Source organism: Cyanistes caeruleus, chromosome 17 (genome assembly GCF_971803275.1).
Source record: "Cyanistes caeruleus chromosome 17, bCyaCae1.hap1.1, whole genome shotgun sequence".
NCBI lineage: Eukaryota > Metazoa > Chordata > Aves > Passeriformes > Paridae > Cyanistes > Cyanistes caeruleus.
Window position 1 is genome coordinate 3,270,253 of NC_141717.1, and position 15,448 is coordinate 3,285,700.

The window sequence follows — 15,448 nt, forward strand, 5'->3', positions numbered from 1 at the left end:
TTTGGTACTGGAGGTAACACAAGACTTTGGGATTTTTTGCGTGATCCCCTCACGGGGGAATGTCCATTCTTGGGAGGGATCCAGGAATCCTGGTGGTGCTTTGATGGCTGAGGTGCTGCCTGCTGCCCTGTCCTGCTGCGGGCAGGTGATGGGGCAGGAAAAGGGAGAAGGGAGAGTGTGGAGAGAGGCTGGAGTTAGATAACCAGGCTGGGCCACCCCGTCCCTGCCCCCCACCTGGGGCTCTGTGACCTGGTTTTACACCCCAGATACCCTCTGCAGTCCATCAGCACGAAAATCTCATGCTGGGGTTTGGATTTGGATCAAGCCGGAGGGAGACGCGTGGCAGGCGCTGTCTCCTGGAGCGCGGGACCATCTGTCACTGCCCGCTGGCTGCCAGCACCGAGGGCCCAAGCTCCATCCTGTGACCGAGGCTCCAGCAGCTTCCCCTGCCCCAGGGCCCTCTGTCTGCCCCAGCACAGAGCTGAGAATGCCCCTTGCTCCGTGCCAGGCTCTGTGGCAGGGAAGGATGCCATCCTCGGTGTTTGTTAGCCAGGATCCAGGATGGCGCCCCTTGGTCCATCTGGGGCTGGAGCTGTCCCCAGCTCTGCTGTGTTGGGTACGTGTGGAGCAGGCTGGGCTCCAGGGCTGAGCACTGCTGGGCATCAGCCCCCCTCTCCTTTATGTAACCACCAGCGATAATCCTCTGCAGCAGGGGAATAATCCTGCCGTGCGATCCCCAGCCTCTGCTCAGATTAACAATCCCTGGGCAGGGACAGTGGCTCAGCTGCCAGCCCTGCTCCTGGTGCCCTGCCAGCCCACAGGGCTGCGTCACTCCAGCCCCACTCCAGGGGCCTTTCTGTCCCCCTGGGGTGTAGGTGGCACACGGGTGATGCCTGCTGTGCCAGCTCAGCCGTGCCAGGCTGGTGCTGCCCCTGGGAGCAAGCACGTCTGTGGGTGATGGCTGTGCCATGGGCACACGTTTGGGGGGGCAGGTCCCCTCCCGGGCTCTGCACCCTTGCTGGCTGCTGCAGGCGCGGGAGGACATCGCTTCCAGCCTGGAGAAGTGGGCAGCACTTTGTGCACCTCCCACCCTGCCAGTGCCGCCCTGGCCCCGCTCCCCAAAAACCACGGGAGCCTCAGTGTTTCCCCACGGGGGTTTTACTGTGTCGTGCCGGGTGGGAGGAGGGGGTGACCCCGCACCAGGCCGGCTGGGTGCGGCCTCCCCGAGGGGCGGGAGGGTGTGGGGATGTGAGCGGGGGCTGCGGCGGGGTCAGCCTGGCTCCGGAGCTCCCCGGGGGGAATATGGCTTCTGTCCTCCAGTGCTACTGCCGGCAGGGTCCTGCGGCGGGGCTGGGTGTGCTGGGTCAGGGTTAGGGGTTAGGCTGCGGCTCTCAGCTCTCCTCCTCGGGGACGGCTGCAGTGGAAGGGCTCCTGCTCCTCTCCTCGGCATCGCCCGCGGGCAGCAGCAGCGCCGGGCTGGGGCTGGAGTGCCGCTGTTTGCGCATGAAGGGGAAGACCCTGCGGGCAGAACGGGGTCAGAAGCGGCGGGGAACCACCCCAGGTGGGCCCCAGGGGACGGCTCCTGCCCTCACCGCTTCTTGGTCTCCGGGGGAATGATGGCCTCGGCCAGGAGGTTCTTGTAGAGGTCCGACTTGAGGAACCGTGGGTAGGAGTCCTGGGCGAGCAGGGACGTCAGGATCCTGCCCAGCCCCGCACTGCCCAGCCCCGCCCTCACCCACCTTCTTCATCAGCATGTAGATGTGCATCTGGGCATCGTCCATCACGTAGCGATGGGGCGTCTTGATGCCCTCCAGTGTTCGCTCCATCGTTTTGCTGTCGATGTTCACCCAGCGCGTGGCCCCGGGAGCCAGGAACTGCCTGGGGAGTCACAGACAGCGGTGAGCCCGGCCCTGCCCCGGGACAGGGCACCGTGATGGCCTGAGCGTCCCCAAAACCTCCATCCTGATCCCACCAGCACTCACTGGTAGATGGAGTCCACGATCTCGGCGATGCGGGACTGCTCCCCGTAGCGCAGCTCCTCACACGCCTCCCAGAAGCTCAGGTTCTCAGCTGGGGAGGGGGACATGGTGCTGGCAATGGGGACATGGCACTGGGCACCCCTCGTGGGCAACCCCCTCATGGGCACAGAGCCAGCTGGGACAGTGGAACCAGGGAAACTGGGGCAGATTAGCTGGGAGGTACTGGGATGTGCTGGAGGGCTGAGGAGAGCCAGGACACGGTAATGGGTTGCTTTGGTGGTGTTGGGATTGGACAGTGGATTAGGCACCCCTGGGACATGGTGGGTTTGGCAGTGCTGGGTCACAGTGGTGGGTCTGGGCTGCCAAGACACAGCAGTGTTTTGGGGCTGGGGCTGCTCACCACTGAACTCCTTCTTGAGGAATTCGAGGAGCTGTGCCCGGCCCAGGGGGTCGTTGATGAGCTCACTGAAGTTGAAGCCCCAGCGCTCCACACGCAGTTTCGTGGGGGTCGTCACTCTGTGGGTGACAGCGGCACTGGGGCTGGCAGCCCATGGCAGCTTGTCTGACCCCACAGACCCCACAACCCTGTCCTGCGGGTTGGAGCTGTGGGGGGCCTGGGGCACTTACGTGGGGGCATTCATGGCCCAGTACGTGGTGTCGTCCGTGATCCAGGGGTTGCTGGGCAGGCAGCCGGACATGATGGGGTCGTGGGGCACATACTGCTCGTTGAACTTGATGTACCTGCCAGGAGTGGTGGCTGGAGGACACCAGGGCCACCGACCCCCGGCCACCGTGGGGACATGATGGGGACACGGTGGGGATGTGCCCAAGCTGTGCAGAGCCTCAGCTCCACTCTCTGCTGAGGGACATGGTGCAGCGGTGCCAGCACCAGCTGCTGGGATGTGGGTGGCCCTGTCACCCCACCAGGGACCCAGCCCTTGGCTGGGGCAGCGGCTGTCACTCACCCCTCAAGGCAGATGGAAGACTTCACCCTGGTCCTGGCCATGGCCTTCCTGCAGTACTCGATCTGGGGCCAGGCGCAGGGGAGATGTTGGGGTGCCTGGCAGCTCATGTCCCCCAAGAGCTGCCCCCACCCCTTTCCCCACTCACCTCTCGCTTGTAGTAATCCATGTTCTTGGTCTGCAAGAGACGCACAGGGCTGGGTGAGGGCACGGTGGGGCCGGGACATTCCCCTGCCACCACCACCCTGGACAATCCAGGCACCCATTCCCCCACCCTGGGACTCTGTAGCCCATCCCCGTGACCCCCAGCCTCATTCCCCCAGCCCTCCTGGCTCAGCCAGCGCAGCCTGTGGAATGAACCGTGGCCTCCCCCCCTCCACACCCCGGTGTGACACCAGCCCTAGGTTAGTGACACTTACGTGGGCAGAGGACACGGCACAGGGCGCAGAGAAGAGAAAGTGGGTGGTTAGTGAGGACAGCCTGGGGGTGCTGGGGCAGCATTAGTGGGGTCACAACACAAGGGAGGGCTTGGTGAGTGCTGCCAGGGCTCCCTGCAGCACAGCTGCCCTGCAGGGATTAGAGGTGCTGGCACAGAGGGGTGGTGGGTACAAGGACAGACACACGGACTCGCCATGCATGGAGTGGGGGGACACACGGATGTCAGCAGAGCTGGGGCTCACCCCTCACCCCAAAATGTGGGCACAGGCTGGGGTGAGATGGGTGGGCACCCACCGGGGCAGCTCTACACGCCGGCGCAGGCACCGGGTGTGCCCTGTGCCCGCTGGCAGCGCCAGGGCTGCCTGGACATCCCCACTCACCAGCTGGACACGGGTGGTGTGGCAGTTCCTGCGCTCGGGACCCTGCTCCAGCACGTTAGGGGCTCCTGGCTGCAACCAGAGCATCATGCTGGAGACCGGGGGGACCCCCTGCGCCCCCAGCCCCGCTGCCCAGGCCGGGGCCGTGGGTGGTGCCAGGGCTGCCCCCTCCAGCCCGCCCCCCCAGCCCGCGCTCACCGGGGGCCGGTTGACGAGCCAGTACGCCTGTTCCTGGCAGTCGATGACGATGCGGTCGCCCTTGCGCCGCTGCTTGGCTGCCCTGGCCGTGCAGAGGCAGCGGGGAGGTGCTGGCACCCTGCCTGCCCGGCACCCAGGGCTGCTCCATCCCGGCCGCTCCCCGGGCCGCAGCGGTGCCGGCCGTGCCCGCACTCACCGGAGCTGCTCCCGTGCCTGCATCACCACGAAGTCCCAAGTGTGGTTGATCCGCTTGTGCAGGAGGTTGTAGTTATCCTGGGGAGCGACAGGTAGGCACGGACGGTGCGGCACTTGTCCCCTCGCCTGGCCCCGGGTCCTGCTGCCCCTCCAGCACAGGAGAGCCGGTGCCCCCCGCCACGGGTGAGACCCCGCTCCTGGGCGAGCCGAGACTCCCCCAACCCATCAAAGGGGTGAGGAGGGCACCGCTCACCTTCTCGTGCTCGATCAGATCGCCCTGCTTGCGGATGTTCTTCTTGGCCAGGTAAATGGCTGCAAGAGAGGCGGCGGCGCTCAGCGGGGCTGGGAAGGGCTCGCAGCCCGTGTTGGTGCCAGCGGCACGGCGGCACCCACCGTAGTCCAGCTCCGTGGCCGGCCACTTGGTGCTGGTCCAGAAATAGGGGGTCTGTGGGGGAGGAAGCGGCTGAGGCACCTGCCGTGGGGTGCCGCGGTGCCCAGCCGGGACAGCCCCGGCGTTTGGGCTGTGCCGTGCCCGGTGCGGCCGTACCTGGAAGCGATAGGGCGACTCGTCCGCCCGCAGCACCAGGCTGCGCGGGTCCTTGAGGGGGTAGATGTAGCCGTGCTTCACGATGAGGTTGCCGAGGTGCAGCGACTCTGCGGAATGGGATTGGGGGCTGCGGGGAGGCTCGGCAGCCCCGCTCGCCCCCCGGTGCCAGCTGCCTGTGCCGGGGCACTCACCCTCCTCGGAGATGCCGTACTTCTGGATGAGCCACTCCACGATGTCGTTGCCTGGGGACAGAGGCTGTGTTATTGAGGTGCAATAGGGGGGTCTCGACAAGGGGGGTTCTCGGCTGGGGCACCTGGTGGCAGCGCCAGGGGTCACTCAGGGTGACCGGGGCCCTGCCAAGGACGTGCGAGCGCCCGCCCCTCGCAGCCGATGCATAATTGATCGCAGCTGCAGCTCTGAGCACCCGGGGTGCGGGGACAGGAGCTGCTGCAGGGCTGGGGACACCCGGGGGGCTCCCACACTCCTTCCCCACCCGCCTCGCGGGGGACCCCATGGCGGGGACCCACCTGTCATAGCGTGGGGGATGACGGTGATGAGCAAGCGCTGGTTCCTCATCTTGATGCCCATGTCGGGGTCCTGCATGCTGACGATCATCCGCTCCATCTGCCGGGCAAGGAACCGCTGTGCCCAGCCCCGCGACGGCGGCAGCGGGCCCGGACACAGCCCGGCTCCCCTCACTGTGACCCCGGGCACCCTGGGACCTGCACACAGCCTGGGTCCCCGCAACCCGACAGGGACACCCCTGCACATCCTGGGGACAGCCTGGAGCCCCGCAGTGCCCCAGGACACCTCGTGCCCAGCCCAGGGACAGCCTGGCACGCCACAGCCTGACCGAGGCACCCAGCAGCTGGACGAGCATGTGATGCTGGAGCTGCAAACACTCATCCTTCGGGCATCCCTGGCCCGGAGAACCCCGGTTTTGGGGAGTGAGCTCTGCCGAGGCTGTGGCAGCACCCCAGCCCGGTGTGGGGGAGCAGAACACGCAGCTCTGGGGCGCTGCCCCCGGGTATTCCCTGGTGGGGCGATTCCCGGTGCTTCGTGGCGACTCCGGGACCGGGGTGGTGCCCGCTGTCCCGCGTTCTCTGGGTGGTGCTGGTCCCCGGTCCCCGGCGATCCCACGCCCGCGCCTCCGACGCCCGAGTAACCCAGGGCAGTGTCAGCGTCTGGTCCCCACGGTCCCAGCGTCCCGTCCCCGCTCCACACGGTGCCGCTGCCCGGTGCCCCCGGTACGCCCTCCCCACGATGTCCGTGCCAGATCCCCACAGTCCCAACACCGGTTGCCCGCTCCCCACGTTGGCGGTGCCCGGTTTCCGCCGTGCCCGGCCCCGGCGCGGTGCCCCCTCCCCGCGGAGCGGCTGCCGGTGCCGGTGTCGCTCACCTTGCGCAGGCAGGGCATCTGCAGGCGGGGGTGCCGGCCGCGGGGGCCGCCGATGGTCATCGCGGGTGCGCGCCCCTCGCCGAGCCTCTCCGCCCGAACCCGCCCCGGCCCCGCCCGGTCCCGCCCCGCTGCCCCCCCCGCTGCCCCTCCCGCGGCTGCCGCCGTCTCCACCGGCTGCCCCAAAGCCCGGCCCCGACCCCTGGGGTCAATGTGCCCCCTGCCCGTGGGGTCCCCGGCAACACCCAGCACCCCCCGGCCCCCCCCGCCCCAACATCCCGGGACCGGGGTGTGCCCCGGCTGTCCCGGTGCCCGGGAGAGGGGGGACACAGCTCTGTGGCTGCTGGATGGCGGTGCGGGCAGGGTGCGGGCAGGGTGCGGGCAGTGCTCTGAGGATGCAGGAAGGATGCTCGGGGGATACGGGCAGGGTGGACGATGCGCTGGCAGCGTGCGGGGCCGCGGGCAGCGCAGTCACGGTGCGGGCACTGTGAGCACGGAGCTCGCCAGGATGCGGGCAGCGCGGCCATGGCGCGGGCAGCGCACTGAGGTACGGGCAGGATGCTCCCGGGATGCAGGCAGTGCACTGAGGGTACAGGCAGGAGGCTCGCGGGATGCGGGCAGTGCCCTGAGGGTACGGAGAGGATGCTCCCGGGATGCGGGCAGTGCCCTGAGGGTACAGGCAGGATGCTCCCGGGATGCGGGCAGTGCACTGAGGGTACGGGCAGGATGCTCCCGGGATGCGGGCAGTGCCCTGAGGGTACGGAGAGGATGCTCGCGGGATGCGGGCAGTGCCCTGAGGGTACGGAGAGGATGCTCCCGGGATGCGGGCAGTGCCCTGAGGGTACGGAGAGGATGCTCGCGGGATGCGGGCAGTGCACTGAGGGTACGGAGAGGATGCTCGCGGGATGCGGGCAGTGCACTGAGGGTACAGGCAGGAGGCTGGCGGGGTGCGGGCAGCGCGGGGCGGGTGCGCCCGGCGATGAGCTCACTGCAGTCTCGCCGCCCACGAGCGGCGGGGCTGGAGCCGCCGAGGGGCGGGGGCGGGCGGGGGCGGGCAGCGGAGCCGCCGCGTCTGCGGGAGCCGCCGCCGCCCCGCCGGGCCGCGCCGGGCAGCGCCGGGAAGCGCAGCGGGAAGCGCGGGGAGCAGCCGGCACCGCCGAGCGCGGCGGCACCGGGCGGGAGGAGCCGCCGGCACCGGCAGAGCCGCGCCCCGGGCCCCGCCAGCGGCCGCCCCGCCCGGCCCCGGGGGCGGCGGGCCCGGCACGGCCCGGCCATGCTCGGCCTGGACGTGTGCGAGGCCGGCGGGCAGCTGCTGGAGCTGCTCTGGCTGGCGCTGTGCTACCGAGGTGAGCGGCGGCGGCCGGGGGGCAGCGGCCGGGGGTGGCGGGGGGCATTGCCCCGGGGAGGGAGGGCGAGCATCGCTCATCATCACTGTTGGGCGAGCCCCCAACAGGTGAGCATCCCCCGGGCAGCCGGTGCATCCGTGAGTGAGCATCACCCCGGGCCCGGGGGAACTGGAGCGTCCCACGGGGGACACCCCCGCTGTCCCCCTGCCACCTCGCAGCCTGTGGCCCCCGGTGCATGCCACGCTGCCCTGGTGCATCCCCGGGCTGGGAGTGCCCGCATGCTCCGTGACAGCCGAGGGGCAGGGCCCTGGTACGGGCCCCAGAGGGGCAGCAGGGCCACTGCTGTGTCCCCGTCGCTGCCGCTGCCCTGGGGACCCCCATCCGGGCCCTGCGGCCCCACATTTTTGGCCCTGGGGCCCCGGGGCTGAGCGGAGGCAGTGTTCTCTGTCCCATGCTGTGTTCCCAGCATGTCCCCAGCGATGGAGTTCCAGGGGCTTTGGGGAGCTCAGTGCTTACGGCCACAGGAGTGGGGGGTGATGCAGTGGGCAGGGAGAGTCAGGGACTGTGGGGACATCAGCCACCCTTGTGGCCCCCAGCAGTCTGGCAGCACCAGAGCCACCAGAACCACCGTCCCAGTGATGCCTTTTTGCCCTGCAGCTGCTGGTGGTTTGAATTTGGGGTGGCAGATGGGGCTGGAGGTTTCCCAGCGGGGTTGGAAGGGGCAGCAGGACAGTTCCAAGGACTTCTCCGGGTGACACGAAGGGGCCCTGGGGGCTGGAGGGGTCTGCAAACGCCCCCCAGACCGAGCACACCGCCTAGGCACCGGCTCGCCTTGCTCCATGACCGTGCGGAAATGCAGCCGGCGGCAACACCTCTGGTCTCAGCTGTGCCACCAGGCCCCGGGGACACCGAGCCTGGCAGCCTTCCCACGGCTCCGAGCAGGGGAGCAGCTTGGTCTCCCCACGGGGATTTCCTATTCCACAGCCCAGCCACCCCCTGCCCACCAGTGCCTTGGTGTCGGGGGGTGTCCCCCGGGGTGTCCCCGGGGCTGCCACCGCCTGTCCCCCGCAGACATCATGGCTGACAAGGAGGGGGTGACGCTATCGCTGGAGGAGGAGGAGGAGGATGCCGACGTGGCCCTGGCGTACAAGACGCCGGAGAAGAAGAGCCTGCAGGAGATCCAGGAGCTGGACCCAGGGGATGAGAGCCTGCGGAAGTACAAGCAGGCGCTGCTGGGTGCCATCCCTGCTGCCGTGGGTAAGGCTGGGGCTGCAGTGGGGTTTGGGCTCCGCGGCACCTCGGCAGCCCGGCCGGGGATGCAGCCTCAGCGGGCGCAGGGAGCTCGGGCGTCCCGTGGGGCATCCCCGGCAGGGAGGGCACAGCACATCCCGGCTGGAATCGCCCCTGGGTGTTGCCTGAGCCCCCCACCCGCGCAGAGAGCCCGGCATTCCCTGCCGACAGAGTGCCGGTGCCCGGGGACCCCAGTTGCCGTGGTTACGGGATCACCGCCGCAGTTTCCATAGGAACGGCTACAGGGAACCGGGGAATTCATGGGGATGACGGAGAGGAGCGAACGGCGGGGACGGGGGGAGGCACACGGGGGTAGCACGGCTGCCGGTGACCAGACGGTGCCCCCCACTCCCCACGGCCCCCTCAGCAGCCCCCCAGGCTGGTCTGGTCTGCACTGAGGGTCCCTGGGGTGCTCCACGGGCCCAGCACCTCAGTGTCCAGCCATGAATGCATCGGGGAAGGTGCACACTGGCGGGGAGAGGAGGGGTTTGCAGAGCAGTGGGGTGCCTGAGGGGTGCACCGTGGTATGGGTGAAAGCTGGGGGCGTGCAGCTTGGGCTGGTGGCGTGAAGGAGACCAGTGCACACCTCAAGGGATGCTTTGGCTGCCCGTGCTGCATCCTCCTCCTCTGCTTCCCCTTGTTCTGCTCCTGAGCAGGGAATGGCACACCCTGGGAAATACCCGTGTCTGGGTCCTTTAAATGTGATCTTACCCCAAAAGACACCGATGCCAGTGATGGGGTGACCTGAGATGCCCCTGCTCTCCTGTGCCCTGCCTGGCTGCCTGGCACTCCCTTGCTCTAACACCCCCACCACGGGCACTGTGGCCTTTCCTGCCATTGCAGGGCCATGGGCAGCCCCTTGGCTCGCTGGGATGGAGGTGATGGTGGACTGGGCATGGTGGGTAAGGTCTGGGCCCTGCTGCTTGTCCCTAGATGCCAGCGTGCCCAACGTGCAGGTGACAAAACTGACACTGATGTGCGAGCAGGCACCGGGGCCCATCACCATGGACCTGACAGGTGAGCCCTGGGGACACCTAAGGGACGAGGAGGAGGAGGAGGAGGAAGGGGTACCAGGCTGATGGACCATCTGCCTGTGCAGGAGACCTGGAGGAGCTGAGAGGCCGGGCCTTTGTGCTGAAGGAAGGGGTGGACTACAGGGTGAAGGTGTCCTTCAAGGTGAGGGGAGCGTGTGGTGCCCTGTGCCCACCGGCTGGGCATGGCCCTGCTGCCCTCAACCCTCGGGGTCCCTACCCCAAGGGGTCCTTGTTACCCTGGGGCCCTGCCCCACAGGGTCCCTCTTGCCACCCATGTGTCCCTGCCTGCCCCAGGCTCCCTGCCTTGGGATATCTGCTTCCACCCTTTAGCCCTGGGGTCTGTGCCCCTCTGAGTCTCTGCCCACCCTGAGTTCCCCAGCCCGTGCCACCCTGGGGGTCCTTGCTGTCCCCAGCGTGACTGCCACAGCAGAATCCTCGCTTCTCCCGGAGATCCCAGCAATGCTGGCTGTCCCAGGGCTTCCTAGAGATCCCTTCCCCTCCTGAGGGGGATCCCTGCCACCTCTGATGGTGCTGAATTCTGACAAGGGGTGGAAGAGGTGGATGCCAGGGGTCCCCGTGGCACGGGGCACTCCCCAAGTCCCCCCTGCCGTGTCCCCGCAGGTGAACAGGGAGATCGTCTGCGGGCTGCGGTGCCTGCACCTCACCTACCGCCGGGGCCGGCCGGGTGAGTGGGGCTGGGGGCTGGGGGGGGCTGGGGGGCCCCGGGCTCTCCTGGCCCCGCTCACCCGTCCCTCCTGTCCCCTCCTCGCCCAGTGGACCGCGATGTTTTCATGGTGGGCAGCTACGCGCCGCGGGCCGAGGAGTACGAGGTGGTGACGCCGGCGGAGGAGGCGCCGCGGGGATGGCTGGCACGGGGCTCCTACCGCGTCCGCTCCCTCGTCACCGACGATGACAAGACGGAGCACCTCTCCTGGGAGTGGGGCCTCTGCATAAAGAAGGCTTGGGAGGACTGAGCCCGCCCCGCACCCCGGCTCCCCCCGGCAGCTCGGGGCGCGGTGCCGCCATCCCGGGACCCCTCGCCGGCACCGCCGCGCTTGCCCCAATCGCGTCAAGGGTTGAGCGGGGTCCCTTAGCGAGTGAGAGCCCGTGGTCGTGGTCTTCGCAACCAAAGTTATTTTTAATTGCTGTTTTTTTTTAAATATCGACGCCCGCCTGGTCCTCACGGCGTCCCCATCGCTGGGGCCGGGGCTGTGACCCTGCCGTGGTGGTGCCGTGTCCGGTGCCCGCCCGGTCGCAGGCTGCGCTCTTCCATCGCCATTAAACCCTACAGACTGGTCTCTTACTGGTGTGTCTGTGCCCCCACCGCCCGTGCCTGTCCCCCCGCTCCCTGTCCCCCCCCGGCCGTGTCCCCATCCCGCTGGCGGGGCCGGGTCTCCCTGCAGCGCCTGGAAAAGAGGCACCTGCTCCCGCTGCCTTATCGGGGCAGCCAGTAGCGGAGGGCCACGAGCCCCAGGGCACCGGCACAACCCGCCCCCAGGTCCCTTATCTTCGTCCTCCTCCCTGGACAACACCTCCAGCGCCGGCACCATGCGCGGCTGCGGGTCCCGGCTGCTCTGGCTGCTGGTGCTGTCGCTGGCCTGGCTGGGCCCGGCTTTGGGGGGCCAGGATAAGGATGAAGAGGTGATAGAAGAGGAGGAAAAGGAGAAGAAAGAGGATGAAGTGCTCTCAGATGAGATCAAGGAAGAGGACAATGTCCTGGTGCTCCATGAGCACAACTTTGCCCGTGCCCTGAGTGAGCACCAGCTGCTGCTGGTGGAGTTCTGTGAGTGCCCCCAGTGCGGGCAGCGCCGTGGGCAGGGGCAGGGTGGGGTAGGGAATATTGGCTGAGTGCGGGCAGAACACACGTACGTGGACACAGCACAGGAGGGAGGGTGGTGGGGTGGGCAGGGGCAAGGCTGTGGGACAGAGCGGGGAGAGCACAGGCCATGTGGCAGGGCACGGGATGGGGACAGACACACGGAGCAGGGACACAGGCAGAGCACGGTGTGAGGGGTGCGTAGCACGGCAGTGGGACACAGGACAGGGTGTGGGTGTGGGAAGGGCATAAGCTGGGGCCCAGTGGGCTCACACAGCCACTGGGCTGTCCCCACACCTGTCCCCTTTACCAGTGCTGTCCCTCACCCACAGACGCGCCGTGGTGCGGGCACTGCCAGCGGCTGGCTCCCGCCTTTGCCCAGGCAGCCACCGAGCTGAGGAACGAGTCCAGCCCAGCCCGGCTGGGCAAGGTGGATGCCGTGGCACAGACAGCCCTGGCCACTGAGTTTGGCGTCACCTCCTACCCCACGCTCAAGCTCTTCCGTGATGGCAACCGCACCCACCCCCTGGCATACACCGGTAGGGCTGCGGCACTGCCCCCGGCACCATCGAGGGGACACTGCCGTGGGGCTGGGACGGGTGGCAGGGGCTGATGGTCGAGGCTGGCACTGTCCTTGTGGGGGTCGCAGGGTGGTGACGGTGAGAGGGGTGGCAACGTCCCGGTGACAATGGACAGGTGAGAGTGGGATGTATGAGGTGATGATGGTGGGCAGTGCTGCTGGCAGGTGGCTGAGTTGGTGGCACAGGGAGGGGTGGCAGCCTGGAGAGGGGTGGCAGCCTGGAGAGGGGATGTCAGGTGACATCTGTGTGGCAGGCCGCATGGACAGCCAGGGCATCGTGCGCTGGATGCAGCGCCGGGCTGGCCCCAGCGCCACACTGCTGCAGGACACCGACACCACCGCCGCCTTCATCGACTCCCAGGACTTGGTGGTCATTGGCTTCTTCAAGGTGGGCTGGGAAGGGTCGGGGCCGGACCATGGCTGTGGCTGTGGCTGTGGTGCTGACAGGTGGCTGTGCAGGACCTGGGGGGTGAGGCAGCCCAGGTGTTCCTCGAGGTGGCTGCTGACACGGTGGACATGACATTCGGCGTGGCAGAGGCAGCTGAGCTCTTCCAGGAGTACGGGCTGTCAGCTGACACCGTCTGCCTGTTTAAGAAGGTGAGGGGGTGGCAGGGGAGTGGGGGGGAGCCATCCTGTCCTCCCCTCAGCCCTCACAGGCCCCTGCCCTGGCAGTTTGATGAGAGACAGACAAACTTCCCTGTGGACCCTGCACGGGGGCTGGACACGGCCGAGCTCACCCGGCTGCTCCGCGTCCACAGCCTGCAGCTGGTGATGGAGTTCACCAAGGAGGTACAGCCCATCCCCAGCCCTGCCACTGTCTGTGAGGGCCATGGCTGCCCTGCCCTCATCCTCCTCCTCCTCCCCAGACATCCAGCGAGATCTTTGGTGCAAAGATCCCCCATCACATGCTGCTCTTCCTCAACAAGTCCTCACCCGAGCAGCTGTCGCTGCGGGATGGCTTCAGGGCAGCTGCCAGTGGCTTCCGGGGTGAGGTGAGGTGGCCCCATGGCAGGGACATGGAGGGTGGCTCTGGGATTCCCCAGCCTCAATGTCCCCCATTCCCTGCCCAGGTGCTCTTTGTGGTGGTGGATGTAACCGGGCACGGCGCCGACGTCCTGCCCTTCTTCGGCATGACCGCTGCTGACGCCCCCACCCTGCGCCTGGTGAAGATGGAGAACAATCGCAAGTACCAGATGGAGCAGGACAACTTCTCGGATTCGGCCATTCGCACCTTCATCCAGGCGGTGCTGGACGGCAAGGTGAAGGTGAGGGGTGCAGCACGGTGCCAGCCAGCACTGATGGATTCTGCCCTGTGCTGGGGTGGGCTGTTGGCTCAGAATCCCAAGGATGACGCTTGTGTGGTGAGCACCAGGACCTGTCCACTGATACTCCTGCTGCCAGGCTTGAGGATCGGGGGATTTGTTACGGGCAAGGGAGGCAGGAGACTGCTGGCATGGAGACACACAGAGCTGGGATAGGGGGAAGCAGCAGAGGGGAAGATGTGGTCCAAAAGGCAGCAGAGGAACATACCCCTTGCCCCACGGGCCTCTGGAACTGCTCAGTCAGGCTGTGACTGTCCTGACTGTCCCCACAGCCTCGCCTGCTGAGTGCGGAGCCCCCTGAGGACTGGGACACGCGGCCCGTTAAAGTCCTGGTGGGGAAGACCTTTGAGCAGGTGGCATTTGACGAGACCAAGAACGTCTTTGTCAAGTTCTGTAAGTGCCAGGACCACCCATGGCCCTCCCTGAGCTCTGCCATGGGGCTCAGCCCCTCCAGGACATCCCCAGCCCTGTCACAGACCCCCTGTCAATGCCCTCGCCCCACAGACGCGCCGTGGTGCCCCCACTGCCAGGCCATGGCGGCCGCCTGGGAGGAGCTGGCCGAGCGCTACAAGGACCGCGAGGACATCGTCATCGCCGAGATGGACTCCACAGCCAACGAGCTGGAGAACATCACCATCCACGGCTTCCCCACCCTGCACTACTTCCCCGCAGGGCCGGGCAGGAAGGTTGGTGTGGGCACTTGTGGGGTCACCAGCACCTGGGGGATGGTGGCACCCTCAGCACCCTCTGCTCCCATGGTTCCAGATGATTGAGTACAAGAGCACCCGAGATGTGGAGACCTTCTCCAAATTCCTGGAAAATGGGGGGACACTGCCTGAGGAGCCTCCGGTGAGTGAGGTCAGGGGACAGCTCCCCTGCCCAGGGCTGTCCCCAGGCCCTGCTGGGTGAGGGGATCGATCCTGCAGGATGGGGAGAGGGACAGGGTCAGGCAGGGAGTGTGTGTCCATCCAAGCCTCACTGCTGCCTTCTCCAGGTGACCAGGACCCCTGGAAACAGCACAGGCAAGGAGGATCCGAGTGCACCGAGGACAGATGAATCCCGGGATGAGTTGTGAGCCCTGTCCTACTCAGGCGTGTGCTATAAAACACCTGGAAACAATGTGGGCTCTGCTCTGTGTCTGTCTCCATGTGCTGGGAGCACCCACCTGTCTTGGGAACACAGCAGGGCCTCCGTCCCCCTGGGGCAGCTGTGCCATAGCACTCATCCTGGCAACCCTGCAACGGCACCAGGTGGCCAAGGAGCTCTCCATGCTGGCCCTCGTGCTGCACTGGTGGGGTTCAGGTGATGGGGGATTAGCTGGGGTCTCTCCTTTGTCCATACCAGACCCAGGGGATCCCCAGGAGCTGCTGTCCCAGCCAAGGCAGGCAACACGGGGTTCTACAGGCACAGCAGCCTGGCTCGTAGCCTCCGGCAACTCCAGCAACTGTCTGGCAGCTGTCCCCTCTCTGCTGAGCCATTCCTTCTGGGGCAACATGTTGGTCCCCTGGGGCCAGGACGTGCTTGGCCACCCCTCCAGGGAGCCCAGAGCAGCCCCAACTCTGCCGTGTGCCCAGACCCTTTGCCAGACCTGCCCCATCCTCTGTCCACCCCAGGAGGCTGCTAAGGGCCTGGGTCTGCTCCACGGGGAAGGAAAAAAAGCAGCAGGCAGTGGGATGTGGGGTTTTATTTAATTTTATCCAAGTACCTTTGAAAAGATCATTGTACAAGTCAGCACATGAGAATGCAGAGGAAATGCCGGGGCTGCACGGCCGCTGTACATATTTACAGGGACCCCCCGAAAAAAAAAGGGGGAGACGGAAATCCCGGGCACGCCAACAACCTCACCAGACACACCACCATCAGAACTTCAAAAAACAAGGAGCAAAAGCCCTTGTAACACTGTTCCCGGGCTGAAAACATTTGCAATTTTGCTGGACTTCACAAAGTGTATTGGGCAAGTCCAGAACG

General features: G+C 66.9%; 3 protein-coding genes across 6 annotated transcripts; 2 read left to right on the forward strand and 1 right to left on the reverse strand.

Annotated features, from left to right (window-relative positions):
• Positions 1–1,142: 1,142 nt before the first annotated feature.
• Positions 1,143–6,201, reverse strand: RGS11 (regulator of G protein signaling 11). 2 transcript variants are annotated; one of them, XM_086854354.1, is made up of 17 exons: positions 6,096–6,201; positions 5,224–5,320; positions 4,888–4,938; positions 4,697–4,803; positions 4,543–4,594; positions 4,403–4,461; positions 4,151–4,227; positions 3,955–4,036; positions 3,760–3,828; positions 3,090–3,113; positions 2,945–3,006; positions 2,607–2,720; positions 2,380–2,495; positions 1,983–2,070; positions 1,740–1,878; positions 1,593–1,675; positions 1,143–1,518 (listed from the first exon to the last, which is right to left on the reverse strand). In XM_086854354.1, the coding sequence occupies exons 1-17, from the start codon at positions 6,153–6,155 to the stop codon at positions 1,392–1,394; spliced, it is 1,407 nt and encodes a 468-aa protein (XP_086710480.1). In that variant the 5' UTR covers positions 6,156–6,201; the 3' UTR covers positions 1,143–1,391. The 2 variants fall into 2 exon arrangements, with proteins under 2 accessions (XP_086710480.1, XP_086710479.1); XM_086854353.1 differs by having other exon boundaries at positions 3,090–3,119.
• A 1,102-nt stretch (positions 6,202–7,303) lies between these two features.
• ARHGDIG (Rho GDP dissociation inhibitor gamma) lies at positions 7,304–11,065 on the forward strand. 3 transcript variants are annotated; one of them, XM_086854511.1, is made up of 6 exons: positions 7,304–7,438; positions 8,423–8,695; positions 9,662–9,745; positions 9,828–9,904; positions 10,384–10,447; positions 10,537–11,065. In XM_086854511.1, exons 1-6 carry the CDS (start codon positions 7,366–7,368, stop codon positions 10,734–10,736), a joined length of 771 nt encoding a protein of 256 aa, XP_086710637.1. In that variant the 5' UTR covers positions 7,304–7,365; the 3' UTR covers positions 10,737–11,065. The 3 variants fall into 3 exon arrangements, with proteins under 3 accessions (XP_086710637.1, XP_086710638.1, XP_086710639.1); XM_086854512.1 differs by having other exon boundaries at positions 7,306–7,438; positions 8,510–8,695; XM_086854513.1 differs by lacking the exon at positions 7,304–7,438 and having other exon boundaries at positions 8,114–8,695.
• Positions 11,066–11,164: 99 nt separating this feature from the next.
• Positions 11,165–14,599, forward strand: PDIA2 (protein disulfide isomerase family A member 2). Its single transcript, XM_086854510.1, has 11 exons — positions 11,165–11,545; positions 11,911–12,117; positions 12,413–12,546; positions 12,618–12,755; positions 12,831–12,947; positions 13,025–13,150; positions 13,229–13,423; positions 13,753–13,873; positions 13,985–14,166; positions 14,246–14,329; positions 14,475–14,599. Exons 1-11 carry the CDS (start codon positions 11,311–11,313, stop codon positions 14,553–14,555), a joined length of 1,620 nt encoding a protein of 539 aa, XP_086710636.1. The 5' UTR covers positions 11,165–11,310; the 3' UTR covers positions 14,556–14,599.
• The last annotated feature ends 849 nt before the right edge of the window (positions 14,600–15,448 follow it).

What these genes read in the sequence shown, in the direction of transcription:
- PDIA2 (XM_086854510.1), top strand. Translation starts at nt 11,311, where the DNA reads ATGCGCGGCTGCGGGTCCCGGCTGCTCTGGCTGCTGGTGCTGTCGCTG. An exon ending in TGATGGAGTTCACCAAGGAG is followed by an intron (nt 12,948 to 13,024) that starts GTACAGCCCATC and finishes CCTCCTCCCCAG; the next exon opens with ACATCCAGCGAGATCTTTGG. An exon ending in CCAGTGGCTTCCGGGGTGAG is followed by an intron (nt 13,151 to 13,228) that starts GTGAGGTGGCCC and finishes TTCCCTGCCCAG; the next exon opens with GTGCTCTTTGTGGTGGTGGA.
- ARHGDIG (XM_086854513.1), top strand. Translation starts at nt 8,278, where the DNA reads ATGACCGTGCGGAAATGCAGCCGGCGGCAACACCTCTGGTCTCAGCTG. An exon ending in TGCCATCCCTGCTGCCGTGG is followed by an intron (nt 8,696 to 9,661) that starts GTAAGGCTGGGG and finishes GCTTGTCCCTAG; the next exon opens with ATGCCAGCGTGCCCAACGTG. An exon ending in CTACCGCCGGGGCCGGCCGG is followed by an intron (nt 10,448 to 10,536) that starts GTGAGTGGGGCT and finishes CTCCTCGCCCAG; the next exon opens with TGGACCGCGATGTTTTCATG.
- RGS11 (XM_086854353.1), bottom strand. Translation starts at nt 6,155, where the DNA reads ATGACCATCGGCGGCCCCCGCGGCCGGCACCCCCGCCTGCAGATGCCC. An exon ending in AGTCGCCCTATCGCTTCCAG is followed by an intron (nt 4,595 to 4,696) that starts GTACGGCCGCAC and finishes CCTCCCCCACAG; the next exon opens with ACCCCCTATTTCTGGACCAG. An exon ending in TCTTCCATCTGCCTTGAGGG is followed by an intron (nt 2,721 to 2,944) that starts GTGAGTGACAGC and finishes CACTCCTGGCAG; the next exon opens with GTACATCAAGTTCAACGAGC.